Raw genomic sequence first — 20912 nt, 5'->3', positions numbered from 1 at the left:
CAGGGTTGCGTTTTTGTGTGGACAAACAGAAATGGAGACTTTTGAAAACGAGGACACAGAAACCCATGCTCACTTTCCGACTGGGTCTTAAAAGTCACATGTACTCACCTTGATTCAGAACTCTCCATTCATGTGACCCTTTTCCAGAAGAAAGCAAATGTGATTCAGGCGTGTCGTATTAACGCTGATAGTTTCAGAAACAGAGCTGGAAACACTGGTGTGGACAAAGATCATCACAATAGTTTGAGAAAGCATTAAGGGTCATTCACACCAAGAACGATAACGATAATTGTAACTATAACCATAACAACCATAACCATAACTATAACCTTTCACTCTGAACAACGATAAACAAAGTCTCTCCTTGTGTTAATGAATGTGACGGCTAAAATTTGATGGGTTCTGATTGGCTATTAGCTTTTTATCGTTCTCAAAATCGCGAGTGACCCCCAACGATATTGTTATTCATGTTGTTATCGTTTTAGTTTTCATTTCGATATCATTATTCATGTCGTTATCGTTTTAGTTTATGTGTGAACAACGTCATTCATATTAATGAGAACTGTTTGATTATAGTTATTGTTATCCTTATCGATTGTGTGAATGACCCTTTAGTGTGGACATAGCCTCTATCCAATGCTCTGATGACAAACAGAAACAGCTCAGTGGCCAGTGTGAGATGCTAAAGAAGAACATGGGTGTATCATGAATAGCATGTTTTGTACATCCAGACATGCAGTACAATACACATTAGGATAAATCCACCCTAAATGTGGATAGAATGATTTGTGTTTTTACTACTTTTCAAACTTTGAAAACCACTCCCTCATGAGGACAGAGCACACTGCATCCCAGCTGACCTCAGTGGAAATGCCACTGCTTTTGTCCTGTTGAGGATGGGTTTTAACCAGGACAACACAGCCCTGTATGTGTCCATCTGCACAGCAGTCCCCTGCATCCAGCACTGGACTCATTATGCATCACACTGCAGAGGACCGCTCACTGTGTCCCGACTGTCACCAAGTTCTGACACACACACACACACACACACACACACACACACACACACACACACACACACACACACACACACACACACACACACACACACACCGAGAGGGGCAGGGAGAGGAGCAGATAATTCAGATACACAGGACCTGTTCATCCAGGAAGAAAAGTGCACCTGCTTTCGCAAATATACAGTACATCCCTGTCCAAAAGCTCTCTCTCTCTTTCCCATACACATACACATACACACACACACACACACATTCAGGCAAACAATAAGATCCTGGACCTCTATTTACACTATGATATCTTGTGTAGCAGGTTTAAACAGCATAGGAATCACTTAATAGTGAAAACACACACACACACACACACACACACACACACACACACACACACACACACAGTAAATTTAGATATACGTATTTATTCTTCTCTCCATGTCTTGTATTTCATGTGTAAATAAAAATGCTGTTTAATTACAACCAATCTGTGGATTAGCATACTAATTTGTTTCACACACACACACACACACACACACACACACACACACAAACTACATCAGATACTCTGCACACACACTGCTGTATGGGCTACTCTACACACTGTTTCAGAGACATTACATTGACGTTACTTGACATTAAGGACCCTGTCTGGCTTGTGCATGTAAGTAACACTAACACACACACACACACACACACACACACACACACACACAGGGACAATAACATTAATGACCACTGGGTGGTGATAGTAGCCTGCAATGGGTGACTTTTAAATGCAACATTATTATTGTTTTTCTTAGTCGCTTTGCTGCATTTCTCGAATCATCATTAATATTTGCATATCAGTTAGTGCATTTCTACGGAGCCCCTAAGGGGACATGAGCAAAATAAAATCTAAAGTTTAGTTTCATGTGCTCACGTGAAACTTTCAAGGTGCTTATTCATGAAAGTTTTGCGTGAGCACATGAAAGTTTCACGTGAGCACATGAAACTAAACTTTAGATTTTTATTTTGCTCATGTCCCCTTAGGGGCTCCGTACATTTCTCAAAACAATTAGAGCAAATTGCACCGCATAGTGACTTACCTGAAAAGACACGTATTTTGCTCAAAATGCTTTGTTTATGCCTCAAAAGCAAATATTTATACCAATGAAACTGTTATCAGCAATCAAAATGACAAGTCCTGATGCCACGTCAAGGTAGTCAAATGGTTTTGTCTTGTACTGTAACTCTGTGGGCCCTATCATGACAGTCTAAAACGCATGGTCACTGGTGAATAGTTTAAACAAATACCAGGATTTGTCCAGTCCATATTGGGTGTGGTTTAGTTATGAAATGTCCAGCGCAAAAAGAAATAAACTTTGCGCTGGGAAAATAACCACGCCATGTGCTAGGTCGGAAAATAGGGGCCAGAAAGTATTTTAGTAAGTAACAATGCGCAAGGCAGCACTATTTTCTATTTCTAAACTACAAAGTTACACATTATTGTGTGTGAAGGGGGTTGATTGCAAGACAGTGGATAGTTTTGAGTTTTTTGTGTTGACAGACATTGGGACAGTATAAAAAAACAAATGTTTTCACAGCATTGTGCAAATGAAAAATTACCAATATAGTAAAACGCCTCTTGGTCAGAGCTGTGCACCATTTTACATCTTTCTATACATCCTGACGTTCCTGTCTGTCAGGTCACATATATTTATTTGCTAGACAGACTATGACAACTAGTTATGACAGCTAGTTCAACACATTTGCATGTAATGACACAAGTGCTGAAATACAGTGCAACTGGAATGTTTTCAGATCCTTTCAAGTTTTCCACATTTTGTTTTGTTTCAGACTCATCTTAAAATGGATTTAATTATTTTTTCCCTCATCAATCTTATTTGCACACAATACCCCAACACACTCCACAAAAAAGCAGGTGTTTGGAGAGTTTTGTAAATTTATAACAAATAAAGAATATTTAAATATTACTGAAAGTATTCAGACCCTTTGATGACACTTGCAATTGAGCTCTGGTGCATGCTACTTCTATTAATGGTCCTTGAGATGCTTCTTCAACTTGATTGGAGTCCAATAAAATAAAAAAAAAAAAAAACAGCAGACATTTGCACAAAATTGGTTGTATGGATGTACTAAAGCATTGCTGTTTGTTCAAGATGGGAAGAAACTATTGTACACAAGTGATAAGATATGTTTGAACAATTCTGATCTAGAGAATTTCAATTCTGATCTGAGAAATGCGTCAAAGCAAATGAGAAAAACTGTATTATTAGAGTTTATAGTTTGCAGTACCGTATTATTAGAGTTACTAGTGTGAAAACTGAGCTAACCACCTGCACATCATACAAAAACCTTACAAGCCATAGCTGCCCAGGCACTGAACACCATAGCTGCCCAGGTGGCAGTGGCACTGAGCAAAACCTGCAAACACCATAGCTGCCCAGGTGGCACTGAGCAAAACACCATAACTGCCAGGACAGTAGAGGGTATGGCAGGTGTGTTCCTCTGTCCTTCAGACAACCACGTATCATCAAAATGAAGTCCACAGTGATACCAAAAAGTAGTTGTTCAAAACAATGTACCTCAGAAGTGGTAAATTATTATATAGTATTTCTTTGAGTGTTTTTTTTTTTTTTCTTTATTTGTATGTATGTATGTATGTATGTATGTATGTATGTATGTATTATTTATTTACATACTTACCTCTATGACCCTTCAGAGGGATATCTCCTCACTAAGAGATTTTTGGTGTTTCTACACAAAGTTTTCAAAGCCTTCTCGCCATGAAATGGTGAATATATTTTTTACTCTAATTGAATGAGATACTCATTGAGAAAGATGTAGTGAAGTGAGGAAAAGTGGGGGGAAACCCAGTCTGTGCTACTTTACTCCCCCTATAGGTGGCACTAGGGGTCAGTCCACTGATCAGTTCAGTAGATGCATGGGTGGAGGAAATTGTTGTTTTGTTTTTCTCCAAATACTTTTATTTTCAACCGCAAAAGTACATGCAGTAGTTTTATCGGAAAGAGTCTTCTCACAGGAAACCACATCCACACGTTTGAAGCATCACAAATCTACAGTAGAAGTATACTATTATACAGTACACAAATGCACAATTAGTAAAAGGGTTAGAGGTGACAAACTCCTTGCTACTGTTTATGGGCTCGCTCTGGAAGGTGCAGACCTTGGCACCCCCAGACAGTGTTCATTGTTATGATGCAAAACAAGATGAATGAAGCCCCGTTGAGCTGAAATTGTATATGACATAGCCTAAGGGTCAGAGTCATAAACATGCAGACAGACAGACAGAGAAAAAACAAACAAACACACACACAACACACACACACACACACACACACACACACACACACACACATACACATACACAAATACACTATCTGTATTTTTTACTATGAATATGTTTTATACATTTACTATTGATACTGTATGTATACGTGTTTGCTCACTTATAATAACTGCTTTGGAAATATGAGTGACCTTGTCATGCCAATAAAGCATTTTTTATTATTTGAATTTGAGAGAGAGGTTGCAACTTAACACCATGCATCAGATAAGGTCATCCATGAATGCAGTCAATGAAAGTCATTCAGGGGGAATTGGAACTAGTATAAAGATACCCCCCCCCTCTGTGTCTATGTGTGTGTGTGTGTGTGTGTGAGAGAGAGAGAGAGAGAGAGAAAGATAATGAGAGAGAGATAGAGAGAGAAGAGAGAGGCAGACAGTAAGTCAGACAGACAAGTAAACAGACCGACAGTCTGTGGCAGAGGGAAAATTCAGTGGACTTGCGGGAATTAGACAGCAACAGACAGGAGGGAGCAAATTGGGCTGAAGGTGGAAGTAAATATAGCGATGGGATTTGGTATCACTGGACCTGTCTTTTACACCTGCATCGCAGTTGAGATGTCACGTGACTCCCTGTCTTTTCATGTAGATTAAGAATATCAGGTGCCTACAACTCCAACCCTTCACAAAAAAATCACAATCTCAATTAACCACAATAATATATAGGCCAAATCATATGTTAACACATTGTGATATTTTCCAATATCCCCAGAAGGACCATCAAAACTTGCCATACTTATGTACTATAAGGCCCTGATGAACTGTAGGTGTTGAGGGGGTCAAAAGTCAAGGTCACAACATGGGGTCACTCTTGAAATTCAATGTTTCTATCCAAGGAGGTTGAGGGATCCTCATCAGACCTAGTACTGTTAATCAGTAAAGGCCACCTTCTTCCATATTTTGTTACCTGTACATAGTCCTGTATTGTATAGGTGAACTAATTGCAACATAATTCTTCAAATATTCAGAAACAAAATCGAACTTGACGCAAAGCATGGATTGGTATGCCTCCATCTGCCATATCCTATATGACCTGGAAAGACCTGAGTAGGCTACCTGATCAGTTTATCTAAGCTTTATTGAATAACTATCCCATCAATCTGCTTGGGAGATATTGCACAAACACAGCATTTCTTTGAGAGTGTGACCCCTTTGCAACCTTGACCTTTGACCCCAACTCCTTGAGTGCTTAATCAGTTAGTCAAGGACTTATTGTGAGTAAGTATGGGAGATATTAACTAAAATCTTGATTAACTAAAATGAACTTTTGATTTTTCGCCTAATATTCATTTTGCTATTGAAAGCTCTGTAATTGTTTTCCTGTTAAGAATTGCCATTGTAAGCACATGGAATTCTTAATCTACATACAATGATGGTTTGGCCAATGGCCAATTATACCAAATGCGCATTTGATCCCTTTTCAGGCTAACTTTCTTAGACTACACACACACACACACACACAGAGAAATGCCCACGTTTGATGAGTGGATCATGCTTCTAATGAATGGCTCCTGACTGATACTAATCTCTCTCTATCTCCCTCTCCCTCTCTCCCACTTTCACTCACAAACACAAACACACACACACACACACACACACACACACACACACACACACACACACACACACACACACACACACACACACACACACACACACCAGTGTTGTAGTATTCGTGACCAGTCTCGAGACCCCTTATACAGTATTGGTCTTGTCTTGGAATCAACTTTATTTTGACTCAGTCTTGTCTCGGTCTCAAATGTAGTAGACTTGTTTCAAGTTATTTTTCATTCATTCCAGTCATGACGGCATAATCGCAAATCTGTGAGATGTGATGTGTCCGTGTGAGATGATTCTGGAGTAGGCTATGCAATAAATGCCAATTACCTACAGTACAATAAGCAGACAAAGAGTTATTTAAGATATGTGCAATGTGAAATGTATTTTTGAATATCGAGAATAAAGACGAAATGTCGAGATTAAAGTCAACTTTATTCTTGAAATTTTGAGTTTAATGTCGACATGAGTCTAATCTTGTTTAAGAGTTTAATCTTGTCATGGCAAAAATATATTTTTTCTTCATGTATGGCCCTAATACTCCGTCGCACATATCTGACAGAGAAAGGGAGTGCAATGGTGATATGATCTCAGTAAGATCTCAGAAGGGTAACCTGATTACAGAACACTGTCTTGACTTCCACAACAATCCCCTCTTGAGCCACTGTTTACTGGATGTGTAAATTGCAGAATACCATGAAATTCTAAAAGCAGATGTATAGATTGAGATATTACGCACGGCCTTCTCTCTCCGCCCTTCCTCTCCTATCGCATTTGATCAGTGCTCTTGTTGAACTAGGGTAGCCTACTTTACTACAGTACTAGCTACAAACTACTGTTAACGTATGTGATCATTCAATAATCAAACATTCACCAAACAATCATCAATCAGTATTGAAACCAAAACAACTGCACCCTAGACTAAGCTATGACACTTTTTAACCAGATAAGTCAGATATTAGTCATTTGAGGCCTAGGCTATTTTCAGTGTTTTTTACTATTAATCTATTTGGTCATTGTAAGGGCTATCTATTATGCTAGGCTATATCGTTTTCAAGACAGCAAGAATGATGTGATAATCCTTGCATATATCTTAAGTCAGCCTTTATGTCAAGGAAAAATACTTGTCTCGTGATTGTTGCATTCGTGTCACCTGAACCATATGTAGAAATATATTCAAAAGCACAGTTGATCTGTGCATGCCATGATCAACTTTTGATTCTTTGATATGGAAACCAAGTTCATTATTTTGGGGTGCTATTACATTAGAATTCTAGCCCAAAGTTGGATACCATATAGAAATATGCTGCAATTTCAAAGCAGAAGAATGCGTATCTTCGTGTCCGGTAAGTTCTGCTGTTTATTCTAATACATAGTTTGCCACGAGTTAAGAAATACTGCCGAGAGTAATGGGTGGAGATGCGCTGTGTGCAGAATGGAAATATGCTAAAATGTCATGTATGTCCAACGTTAATTTTCGCACCTATTAATCACCGCACCTATAGCCGCATATTATTAGAAAGCACTGGTTCCTCTCTTCCACGTGACATCTGTGATGTATGTGAGATAAGTAGGCCTACTCCGTAAGCAATTCAACAGAGATTGGATGTGAATTTGGACGCATATTACTTTTTAGGGGAGCTTTTAATCTTAGGGTGGCCTGGCTGAAATTATAGACATTAGCTGATATGGTGCCTAGACTCAAACATGTTTCTTGTCTTGGTCTTGACTTGGTCTCATACTGCCTTGGCTTTGATTTTGTCTTGGTCTTGATACCCTTTAGTCTTAATGACTTGGTCTGGGTTTAGGTGGTCTTGACTACATCACACACACACACGCGCACACACACGCACTTTTCCTTTAGGCATCTTGTCCATTAGGCTACTCTATGGTTCACAGCTGATTTAGGCTACCCTCATTCTGATAATTTCTATTAATCATTTCTATTCGGGTTTTGGATGTAAATAAGCATCCATGTATACGTTAAACATCCGTTCATCTGATCTAGTCTCTTATCGTGCAGTGAATCAGCAGCATCACCGAATCACCCAGTCCCGCCCATGAGGTAGGTTATTAAACGGAATAGGGGGCGCGAGGCGCACGAGAGGGTTTCTGAGACTCAAGAGAATCTAATCACCAGGAGTTAAGGCTTGTGTTCACTTAACAACTCCCCTGACGACTGTAGGTGTTTTCGAAACTTAACTTTAAAAACGTAACTTGTTAACTAGAAAATAGACCGTTTCCGCGCATGGAAGACAAGCTGGTCACGCGACTCTTTCCTGTCCTTTATGTCCAACAGAACGCGAGTGAAGCAGAGTGTATCTTTACCGGGAATTTTGCGTGCTGTGCCCCGTGATGCTTGCGATTTTACCAGTGTGTTTATGCTGTTGCCTCTTTCTTCATGCCGTCACCCCGCCGGTCACCGGAGCGGTACGCAACAGGTGAGGACACACCTGCATAACCAACACATTGCAATTACTATTTATATTGCAGGACTGGTTTTAATGAACATCTGACAAAGTTATGTGGCAACTGTTTATAACTGCGTGTCTACTATTGCTACTGTGTCTCCCACACTCATTCACTCTTTCTTTCTCTTTCTCTCTTTCTCTCTCTCTCTCTCTCTCTCTCTCTCTTACACACACACATACACACACACAGTGCTAAATGGGGCAGTCGCAGAGGATTGCAGATATTGGGTAACACACTAAGAGGGAATTTGAGGATAGAGGTGGGACCTCTGGACCACTCTGTATGTGTGTGTGTGTGTGTGAGAGAGAGAGAGAGAGAGAGTGTGTGAGAGAGAGAGAGAGTGTGAATGAGTGTGGGAGAGAGAGAGAGAGAGTGTGTGTGTCTGTGAGAGAGAGAGTGTGAATGAGTGTGGGAGAGGAGAGAGAGAGAGAGAAAGTGGATAGCACACACTTGACCATGACATGCATCTGCTTGTGCATCAGTCAGACATAGTGCTTCCTCTCCTCCGGTAGAGACAGATGCTAATCAATCTCCATCTCTATCTCCATCCACTGTGCCGCCGCAGCGGCAGGTGTTGAGTCTGCTCCTAACGGCCTCCCTCCAGTCATGAGTTGCATAAGTGGCTCTCTCCCACCGCCAGAACACTCAGTTCTTCCCCCTGACCCGTCCCTGACCCGTCCCTGACGCACTGGGATCTCTCTACAGGCGAGAGTATAGTCACAGTGTCAGATTACTTTTAGTAACATCACAGCTTTACACACACACACACACACACACACACACACACACACACACACACACACACATTCACAGGTGCACACACATAGAGACATACACGTATATCAGTGTATTGTAAACTTGTCAATGTTACTATTTGATAGCAGTTCAAAGGTGATCTGAGCAGATGTTTGACTAATATTTACATATTAATTTGCATACTCTTACATCTGACACCTTGAGCTGAGGGCAAGCTGCTTATGTAATACAGATTGTGTTGAGGGTCACCTCGTTTAGCCCTCTACAAACTCATACTGGACTGGAGAGTGTGCTGCTGCCCAGGGCAAGTCAAAAGGACAGACCACCACGTGACCAGAGTTCTCTAGAGAAACATCTTCACAAGTGTGTGTGCAATTGTGTGTGTGTGTCTGTGTGTGTGTGTGTGCGTGTGTGTGGACTCCATGCTGTGCGGTAACCTGGGAACTGCTCTTTGAAAACGTAATTTGCGCTCCTTCTGAAAACACACACATGCACATACACACATGCATGCACGAATACACACACATGCACACACACACACATGCACGCACAGAGCTACAATCTTCCCCTGCACTCAACTCTGCGCTCCCTTACTTTAGCACCAGCAGCAGTGTCTGTATGGTGCCCATACAGGTTACATGTTAGTGCTATAAACAGAATAAAACCTTGCTATATTGTGAGGAAATCAAAAGACAAGGTCTTTATTGCCACTAAACCAGAGTCGGCCTACTATGCCCAAATGCACGCCGCTAAGATGTTCTCATTTGGAATTGGCATTAAAAGATGCACTCCAGCCATTGATTAACCCCTAAAAACTCCATCTCAAAGGGATACACATTTTCTCACCTTTTTTCACCATGTCCCCCATGGCCTTGAAACAGCTTGTATGTATTTACAATCTCCTTCATCTTTCTGTGACTGTATACACTAAACAACTGCCTGCTTGAGAACTTGGTTTGTCAAAGCTATCGAATGGCCATCAATTCTATGCTAATGTAGATAGCTACACGTTAGGTACATGTGTAGATGCGTCCTCAGGAAAACTATTTTTCACCCCCCAACTCCACCCCCCAAAATCAGTCAGGATTGCGTTACATCTGTAATGATGGGCTGTCCTGATTTGTTATTTTGAAACGTGAACTAGCGCACACAGCCGGAGTCATCCCTACATTCCCTGGGTCCTATGTACCCCGCTCGGGGTTAGGGTATGTTCCCTGGTCCCATACAAAGCAGGGAACATAGGACCCGGAGAACATAGGTACGCCCCTGCACAGCCCATCTAAATGAGAAATACTTTGCAATGGTGTTTATTGCTTATTTCACAAGTGATAGGTCTTGTAAAAACAGTTATTAGACAGGGGAGACTTAAAAGACTGATTCCTGGAATTTAAATGCTGTAGATTATAATTGCTTATTCAATAGGCTAATTCAATAATGTTTCTGGACAATGATTAGACACAAAGCCCGTGAGAGTGTTCTTGTCATAACATCAGTTATAGCTCTTTATATATGGCAGGTTCTGAAACCATGACATCAGATGCTATGAAGTCATCTAGATACCATTGTTACGCAATTCACGGTCATCAAGAAAACTGACCGTGAAGCAATGACCAGGCAGGCCTTTAGCTTTCTCACATTCTCACCAAGTGGATTTCCATTGCCGTAATTGTCATCCCAAAGACTACAAGTAAATTAAACTGTCCAGATCCCTAAACAGGAATTCAGTACTTTTCTGCTGCTCTAACTTATTTAAGAGCTTCCTCACTGAACACATTTATTCTGTTTCATACAAAGTTCATCATACTACAGTTATAGAGTACTTGGTTTGACAGCTTTTCTAAATAGAGATGGGTCACAGTAACACTGAGTTTCCATCTATTCATGGTCTATTTGTGTGGTCAGAAAAAATATGCTCTCTCGAAGTTGCAGTTTTCTGGTAGGCCTACATTTTGTTCATGCTTCTCATTACTGTATCTGTGCTCTGGAAAATAACTGGCATACCATAAGAATTCAATAGAAATAATGCCACAATGCGTGCCATCGTGCTGCTAACAAGAGCATGTTCATTTGAATGGGCATTGTTGAGTGGTATGTGAGGCATAGAGACACACACAAAGGTGTAAACACTAAAACCTGTGCATTCAAATCAGCCCAGTTATTTGCCAGACAAATACTAAAATTCACATCAGGATATGTGGTGGGGAGGCAATGCAAACACTAGTCAGTCTACGTGACCTGTGGCAAATATTTGTTCACTTATCCTTAAATTCAAAACACTGAATGGTTACGTGTCAAAATGATTTAAATCTCTGCAGAGAATGGAGAGTGACTGCAGCAAGCCGTGGTCTCTGTTCCACGCCAGAGTGGTTTAATAGTTTTGGGACTTTGCCTTTGAAAGCATTAGGATTTAACTGGCAACAGCAAGGGTTCTGAGAGGGAGTCGGAGGGATAAAGAAAGATCAGTTTTGTGATGGCCGAGTGATATCACAGACTGAAGGCACTTACTGTGAGTGAAGGTGGACATACATCTCAGTTCACCTTCAGTTTCTCCAGTTCACCTTGACCTCCTGGCTGAAGTACGGCAAAGAACAGGGATACTTTAGACTAACAGAGCCTTATAGTCTTACAATTCTCCATGACTATCAGCAGCAGCTTAATTCCATTCCTCTGATGAATGGGGATTCTTCTGTTAAGGTTATCTGGGAATGGACACATGATGCACAGGCGCATCAAGTTTTAGTGCTTAGCAGGTTTTTGAGAAACAAAGGTTTCTCAGAATGAAGGAAAGAAAGAATACGTATGTTCCTTTACCTCTGTCTGTAACGCAGACACACACACACACACACACACACACACACACACACACACACAGATGAACTCAAATGATGCCTTCTTGAGTCAGGCGGATGGACTGAGCCTTTTAACTGGTTTAGTTCTTGGAGTCTGATCTTAGGACTCTATTACATTAACATCAGTTAGGACTCCACTCAGCTCGACACACACACACACACACACACACACACACACACACACACACACACACACACACACACACACATACAAGAAGGACATTCTCAGCCTTTCTCTTTTTCTCTTCACTGGTGGCCTACATTTGATTGTTTTCAGAGAAGGATGAAAGCCAGTTGCCTTTTTCACCAAAGCTGATTGTGTGTGTAGGTGTGTAAGTGTGTGTGTGTGTAGGTGTGTAAGTGTGTGTGTGTGTGTAGGTGTGTAAGTGTGTGTGTGTGTGTGTGGTGTTCTACCATGATCTCCAGGTGGTCCAAGAGAGGCACTGACAGGCTTTTATTACATAGCCAAATCTACAGACACACAGACAGACACACACACACACACACACACACACACACACACACACACACACACACACACAGTGGAGCCAGGTGTTGGCATATATCCTCGTGTTGAGCTGAGTATTTTAAGGGGGTCGCATGTGACACATGACCACATACACGTTTTACACACAGCAGGCTGGCAGTAAACAGCTGTGTGACCTTTGGAGTGGCGATGGTGGACTGGCTGGAGAACGTCTGGTCTGGCCACAGATGGGGAAAAACACCCCCATCCTTTAAAATTAATGAACTTCCCCCTCTGCTGGCTTTGCCAGGAGAGTAGTCTGGCATGAAGACACAGCGTGCACCAACTCTAGCCAGCGTGAGAGTGGCAGCTAACCCTTGGCTGAATAGGTGACAATATGGCAAAAGACGTATTAGATGAAAATAATGCAAACCATCTGATTGAGCAATGGTAGGATGACACTATGGCAGGCCATCTGAATGAAAAAGAATAGACAACAACATGACCGTGCATGAAGGCAGGAAAAGTGATACTTCCCAGTGACTGTATTCAATAAACAGTGGTTGTTATATTTGCAGCGATGAATTGCTTCTATAATAGGAGGTCAGACAGTTTGCACAAACCATCAGTAGGAAACATGGAGACATTATGATTTTATGCAGCTCTACAACACCCCTTCATTTGTATTTAAGGCCTTTCATTTGGGAGGCCACCGCTTTCATTTTGCTCTAATGTGCTGCTATGTGATGGTCAGGCCCTTAATTAGTCCAGGCTTCCTGCTCTGGTCTCTGTGATATTCCCTGAGAAATGCAGGGTTTGTGTTTCATAATGAGTACTCCTCAGGGTTGGCTATTTTGTCCCTTCATGAACTTTAAGCTGAATTGCTGGATTCCCATAGATGGAGTCAGATTAGGTCATGCACAAGGTGCAAGAATCATCTTTGCATGTGCAAGAAGCTATCTTAACCTTAAATGTTCCTGAACTCTGTGTGTGTGTGTGTGTTTGTGTTTGTGTATGTGTGCATGTGTGTACGTGGAGTGTTATCTGAGTTTAGACATAATTTAAATACCTTATTAATCCCAGACTGTTTATTATACTGTATATGTGCGTGTGTGTGTTGAAGGGTTTCAGGTTAAGTGGAGCAGCTTCTTATCCTTTCCATTCCGGAGGCTTACAGAGTAAACTCCTTACTGTGCCCCATATCCATTTTACACACACACACACACACACACACACAACCATTAAGCCTCTGTTCTTTAAAGAGATGTTTTTTGTTTAGTGTTGTTCTTTAGGATTTCGTAAATGGAGGGACAGATTCCAAATTGCTTTCATCATGAATCTATTCTGAGGTATTCCATTCTAAATGGCTGACCACCTGAGTTTCTTTGTTCTGATTGATACACTTCATTCATCATCCCTTCAGTTTTAATTTATTGGACTTCTGTGACGCTTCATTAATAGTTTAGAGTGGTGTGTAGTCACCCATACTGCCCCTGCCCCTGCCCCTGAGAGCAAAGCCCACCCCCCACCATGTCCTCTGACCGCTTTGGAGGTGAGGTAAGACCAATGCCAGGGCCACACAGTGCACACACAGTGATCTTACTGTAAGCTCTCCATGCCCTTTGCCCCTCTTAGCACCTTGGGCAGGAACAGAAAAGGAGGGGTGCCATCAGGGTTTGGCACTACCAACCCAACCAGGGCTCCATTTCCATGCCAGAGATTCTCTTCATCATTTTATACATTAGGCATAGGCACACTTTTCGTGTAAATTTACGATTTTTTTGTGTCTGACGATTGAAAAATAAATACATCCTCACATTGTATCAATCACGTTTGCACACAAACTTTCCTCCATCAAATAGGTTTTTGGATCAGGTTTGATTTTTTGCATTGCATTGCATCTGTATAATCGTCCCCATAGAAAGTTAAGGTTCTATCTGACATTTTTATCAAAATTGAGTTATTGACATATTCTTATTCTGTGACAACTTAAGGAGGGTGAGCCAACCTGCAGCCTGGCTGCAACGCCAAAGAGCCAGGCACATCGGTATGACAATCAGAGCACATACTTAAGTGTTCTCAAGTCAGCATCAGAAAGAAGGATCTGGGTAGAGTAGGAGTGGACAAACGTCACAGTGGTCAGTTCCCCGCTAATATGATGGTTGTTCTGTAGCTGGACAGCTGCTAACACAACGTGGATAGTCCACCCACAGAGACTTAACAGACTCATCTGAGGATGGTCTGTGGATGGACTGTCCAAATAAAGGTTGACCGGGCAGCTTGTGGTGTATGAGTGGCGTTGACCGGGCAGCTTGGTGCATGAGTGGCGTTGACCGGGCAGCTTGTGGTGTATGAGTGGCGTTGACCGGGCAGCTTGTGGTGTATGAGTGGCGTTGACCGGGCAGCTTGGTGCATGAGTGGCGGTGACCGGGCAGCTTGTGGTGTATGAGTGGTGTTGACCGGGCACTAAATATGAGTTTAAGAGATTTGCAGATTATTACATTCTGTTTTTATTCACATTTTACACAATGTCCCAACTTTTTCTGTTTTGGGGTTGTACACACACACACACATACACATGAGTGGCGGTGACCAGGCAGCTTGTGGTGTATGAGTGGCGTTGACCAGGCAGCTTGGTCTATGAGTGGCGTTGACCGGGCAGCTTGGTGTATGAGTGGCGTTGACCGGGCAGCTTGGTGTATGAGTGGCGGTCTGTGTAGATGTCTAGATGCATGAGTGGCAGTGCAGTATGTGTGTGTGCGTGTGTGCGTGTGTGTGTGCGTGTGTGTGTGTGAGCGCCAGCATGGTGGTATAATACCAAAGACAAACACTCTGGTAGATTAGCCTTATGTGTCTCAAACGCCACCAAGCCCTCTCAGACACTAACACCTAATGCCCCTTAATGCAGCGCCAGCCAACACACAACACACACACACACACACACACACACACACACACACACACTTAGACATAACACACACAAACACATACACTTACACAGAACACACACAAACAAGCACACTTACACAACATCATTTGCATAATGCCACCTCTCTCTCTCTCTCACACACACACACACACACACACACACACACACACACACACACACACACAACGCTCAATAACAATGCCAAATAACCATTTGACTATATACATCTGAACCACCAAAGGAGAATTGTATTCTTTGTATAACTATATAAAGACTGTTATCTAAATGCCACAATGCTGATAAAGATGAAGTGTAAAGGAAGATAATGTGCCATGATTTAGGGCGTGGACAAGTTTCTGAGTGCGACACTGATGTGTCTGTGTGTGTGTGTGTGTGAGTGTGTGTGTGCGTGTGTGTGTGTGTGTGTGTGTGTGTGTGGTGTGTGTGCGTGTGTGTATTAAGTTTAATTAGAAATAAGGAAGGTGGTAGCAACGAGAAGAGAGAAAAGACGAGTGAGTGAGAGTGAGTTGTGTGACAGGTTACTAATACCCTCATCCTATGGAACCTTCACTCCATGTGTATGTGTGTGTGTGTGTATATGTATGTGTGTGTGTGTGCGTGCCGGTTAGAGAAGATTGAAGGTGTTGAAGTACACAGTGTTCCCATGTGTCTGCTGCCTTTGCTAAAGTTTTGTTTAATCTGTTTCATTAATCAGAATTACCACAGTCTTGCTAATCTATCAGCGTGAGCATGTGTGTTGGTGGGTGTTAAATCAGGAGTCTGTTAGTTTAAGGCTTTAGTGAAGTGGCCTAAATATCTATCACACTAATTACATTCAACCTCAACACTCAATCTACACTGTACACAACTGGGTACACACAAAATGATGTTTGTAAATGTGTGTATCTAAGGTATTATGATTCTGTGCTTAATTTTGTGTGTGTATGGGGTACATGGATATGCTGTTCAGCATGTTTACGTAAGATATATAATGAAGTTTGTGTATGAAATGTATATGTGTGTGTGTGTGTGTGTGTGTGTGTGTGTGTGTGTGTGTGTGCGTGTGTGTGCGTGTGAGCCTTCACCCTCATGCTCTTTGTGTTTCTCAGGTTGAATTTTCCCACAAAGTTAAGGAAGTCAGATGAGAAGGGGGGCACCATCGCCTTGGAAACAGTGGTCAGGCCTCCTGTTGCCCTCGGTAACGGCTTAAGAGAGCGACACAGCGTCTGGAGGGTCCTCCTGAAGAAAGGACCCCCACTGAGAGGGCCCAGAGAAGTGCCTGTCCAAAATAGTGTACCCACAGATGGAGAGGACCTGATGGAAACCAGGCACAGAGGGTCACGGGTGCGGCGCCATGTCATTGTGAGGTCGCGGAGTCATCGGCATGGCAACCTGATGCGTGTGGGGTGTGTTCTGGGCACGTGTCAGGTGCAGAACCTCAGCCACCGTCTGTACCAGCTGATTGGCCAGACAGGGAGGGAAGAGACCTCCCCCATCAACCCGCGGAGTCCCCATAGTTACGGATGAGGCGCCACGGCAACTAATCCACAAACCATAAACTGTTAGCGCATCTGTCTGTAGTAGGGGAAGATCATATTATATTTGTATATACATACTGTATGTCTACTGTGTGTGAGTATATATGTCTACTGTGTGTGTGTGTGTGTGTGTGTGTGTGTGTGTGTGTGTGTGTGTGTGTGTGTGTGTGTGTGTGTGCAGGCGTGTTTTCACATGTATGCATGTGACTGCACATAAATGGCCACTAATGCCTAATTCCTGTTGCCACTTTCTGCTTATCTCTCTCAGGCTTCACATATCTGTAACAGACAAACACCACAACAGACACAAGTTACTTAAACTCACTCCTAGAGAAGCACACAACCACTGTTCACAGATCAGTAAGGTCTTACACGTCTCTCTCTCTTTCTCTTTCTGTTGCTCTCTCTCTCTCTCTCTCTCTCTCTCTCACACACACACACACACACACACACACACACACACACACACACACACACACACACACACACACACACACACACACATATCTTCACACATGCTACTTGTACACAAAGAGGTCAGATCATTCATAAAACATGTCAAAGCACTTTAAGCAAATGTACTTGTTTAATCTAAAACCTGAGGCAATGTCATGTTATTTAAATGTAAATTAAATATACTGTATGTACATACTCCAGACCTGTAATCATATATAACATGTAAGAGTAAATTAGGTGTCACATTTAAATAAAGTCTATACATAAAAAGCATATTCTCCATTGGTGTGTGTGTGTGTGTGTGTGTGTGTGTTCTGTGTGTGTGTGTGTGTCTGTGTGAGGTGTGTGTAGTCGACAGTTCAATCTTTGTAGTGTAAGTGTGGGAAGAGGAGTGTATCAGTTAATAAATGTCCAGTCAGCCAATAACTCTCCCTCGCTGTTTCACACACACACACACACACACACACACACACACACACACACACACACACACACAGGACACCCTCATTAGTTGCGTGAAGGGCATTGTGATCATTATGGTTACAACAACCATGTGTGGGTGTGTGTGGGTGTGTGCGTGCATGTGTGAGTTGTGTGTCACATTCCTCCCCTCCTGAGCCATTGTCACACAGAGCAGAGTTGTTTGGAAGAAGTTTCACACTGACAGCAGAATTATAGGTTAAGACCAGTACTGACCTGCACTGTGGATGGGCTTTTGCCTTACTCTCAACATTTCAGGAGTGACTGGTGATAAGACCACAGATCTGGACCTCACCAGGTCTATCTACAGGCTCCCCCATTATCACTGAGTACACACCACTGCCACCCCGCCACCGAATTCCACGTTTTGGTACTTTTTTCCTCTTTTTGTTAAAGTAAATACAGTCACCACAACCCATCAACTTGACTCACTTAACACACAGCCGATCTGAACTAGTTACTACTGCCCTGATTCAAACAGTAATATTTACTGCACACCTAGACAAACATAGACACACACAGCAGGTACTGGATATCTACAGGTAGCTATAATACAACACCTGTACTGTGACCATGCTTCACCTTCCCAATGGTCATTTACTAATGTTGTATATGTATAATAATATATGTATAAATATATGTAATGTCAGGGGTTAGGTTGTATATGTATAATAATATATGTATAAATATATGTGTCAGGGTTAGGCACATGGGGAACAGGTAAAAACAAACACAGGACAATGCACAAAATGGCCACCAGGGTGGCACAAAATAATCAGTCCAGTCCAGATCCTGACAATATGTGTATCATTACCATATAATTTTATGATACAACAACAAGAGTTGCAAACCAGTAATAACTATAAACTCTGTGTGCAGGAATATGCTGAACAGCCCTAAGACGTCCGCAAGGGCAGAGAGGATATTTAAGCAAGCCTCTATGGAGCACATCAGTTTTCTGCGCTGTGGAGGAACTATGTTAAATGGCATTGTCTCTGTGAAATACAGTAAACAAAAAATAAAACAATAATGAGGTGCACTTTGAGGTTTGTTTATGGGAAGGTATTTTTACAACATCCTTGTAAAAACTCATTTATATGATAGCAGTTATTCCCATGTTACCGAAACAACCCATGACATTTGGTATGTAATTTTATGATCTGTGTTCCCAAAAATCTTGTGCAAATAGATGAGCTGGCAAGCTGGTAAATTTGATCAGTGCCAGCTAGTGGTGTTTGTCAAGTCTTTTGACCGTTGGCAAATTAACTTTTAGAAATGGAAACTTTGTCATGCCTCCGAAAATTCCTTTTACTGGCCACCGAACAGGCAACGACCCCAGCTCTGGTCTTCAAGGAATAACAGGTTCTTTGTTTGTCCTGGAGAGAGAACAGTTTTACCCAGAATCCTCCAATTAGAAGTGTTAGTAGAACCATCTGTTTTGGGGACACCCCACCAATTTTTTTACCCAGAAGTGAGTGTGACATTTAAAGTGGTGCTTCAGACTGCTTTGCCCTGATGTTCTTATTAAGAGAGAAACACTAAACTCAACTTATTGTCAATGAGAATGCCCTAATAATGCACTTTGCAAAGGAAGGCATTCTGATTCTGAATGACAGCGCAGGAGAAGGTATATTCAGTACCGACGCAAGGCATCGGGTGGCACTATGGTGGTTTAGTGCTTTCCACATCTTTCCATCATGTGCCCTAAATACAGGTCTCAGCTGGAAAGATCCAGGAATCCACCGGCAGATACTGTATACTGTACCTGTGCCCAGGTGGAGAAGTGGAAATTTACTTGAACTAAACTGATACACTCAATCACAGACAGACAGACACACACACACACACACACACACACACACACACACACACACACTTCCTCTATTTTCTTTTCTTCTTTGGCCTCAAACCTGACTGGCACACATAACCACAGGCACAGACACTCTTACACACATAATGTGCATGCATACATAGATTAAGCCTTGTGGAAGTAAACAAATGCTGTGTCATAGGAATGCAAATGTGAAGGGCAGCTTTGCAAACAAGATTCTGTGCTGAAGACATATAATCATATTAGAGTCAGTCAGTCAGTCACACACACACACACACACACACACACACACACACACACACACAGAGCCTTCTTTTTTTTTGCTATCTGTGTCATTTTTTTTTTTTTCATTTTTGAATAAAAATGAATTGTATTCATTCCTCCCAAGATGTAACTGCCACTGACATGTACAGTAATCACAAGAGATATTTCATTGAACTACAACTTCATCATTTTTTATTGAAATACAGTAAACACCTAGACTTGTCAGCTTTTGTACTGTTTTCTTCACCAAATAGACAATACTGGGGGCAGCTGTGGCCACGAGTTAGCGCTTCGGAGTTGTAACGGGAGGGTTGCCGGTTCGAACCCTGACCAGTAGGAATGGCTGAAGTGCCCTCACTGCGCCCCGAGCGCCGCTGTTGTAGCAGGAAGCTCACTGCGCCGGGATTAGTGTGTGCTTCATCTCCTTATGTGTGTTCACTGTGTGCTGAGTGTGTTTCACTAATTCACGGATTGGGATAAATGCCACCAAAATGACAACAAATTTCCTTCTCGGGATCAAAAGATTATACATACTTATACTTATACTTATACTTATACTTATACGTATACAATACAGAACTTTCTTATTGTGTCTTAGATCCATACTTGCAAATAGAAACACAGAACAGACATGGTATCTCTTATGGATAATGAATGATTGCTAATTGAAAAAATGTGCAAAGGAGATTCACACATTGACATTACAAGTTCATTAGTTTGCAAGCAATATATATTAGCTGTGAATACATGTTTTCCATTTGTTTCACAGAGTTATTCCAATGGAGTTTGGAGTCTTTCTATGAGAACTGTGTTAAATGATTGGAAAAAAGATGTGAAACATGAGTTAAACCAATGAAAATGTGTTAAATCATTTGCAAGAACTGTGTTAAATGATTGGAAAAAAGATGTGAAACATGAGTTAAACCAATGAAAAT

General features: G+C 41.8%; 2 protein-coding genes across 3 annotated transcripts in view; both read left to right on the top strand.

Annotated features, from left to right (window-relative positions):
- The window catches only part of LOC125303683 (MOB kinase activator 2), an 8400-nt gene extending 7129 nt beyond the window's left edge, over positions 1-1271 (top strand). The window contains exon 5 of the mRNA XM_048257559.1: positions 1-1271. This exon is cut by the window's left edge and continues 514 nt beyond it. The gene's annotated coding sequence lies outside the window, so the exon portion shown is untranslated.
- Positions 1272-8031: 6760 nt separating this feature from the next.
- On the top strand, positions 8032-17079 carry adm2b (adrenomedullin 2b). 2 transcript variants are annotated; one of them, XM_048257717.1, is made up of 3 exons: positions 8032-8117; positions 8236-8377; positions 16518-17079. In XM_048257717.1, exons 2-3 carry the CDS (start codon positions 8292-8294, stop codon positions 16933-16935), a joined length of 504 nt encoding a protein of 167 aa, XP_048113674.1. In that variant the 5' UTR covers positions 8032-8117; positions 8236-8291; the 3' UTR covers positions 16936-17079. The 2 variants fall into 2 exon arrangements, with proteins under 2 accessions (XP_048113674.1, XP_048113673.1); XM_048257716.1 differs by having other exon boundaries at positions 8068-8377.
- Positions 17080-20912: the final 3833 nt, after the last annotated feature.

This window comes from Alosa alosa, chromosome 11, assembly GCF_017589495.1.
Source record: "Alosa alosa isolate M-15738 ecotype Scorff River chromosome 11, AALO_Geno_1.1, whole genome shotgun sequence".
NCBI lineage: Eukaryota > Metazoa > Chordata > Actinopteri > Clupeiformes > Clupeidae > Alosa > Alosa alosa.
This window is presented reverse-complemented; position numbering and strand designations above follow the sequence as displayed.

What these genes read in the sequence shown, in the direction of transcription:
- adm2b (XM_048257717.1), top strand. Translation starts at nt 8,292, where the DNA reads ATGCTTGCGATTTTACCAGTGTGTTTATGCTGTTGCCTCTTTCTTCAT. An exon ending in ACCGGAGCGGTACGCAACAG is followed by an intron (nt 8,378 to 16,517) that starts GTGAGGACACAC and finishes TGTGTTTCTCAG; the next exon opens with GTTGAATTTTCCCACAAAGT.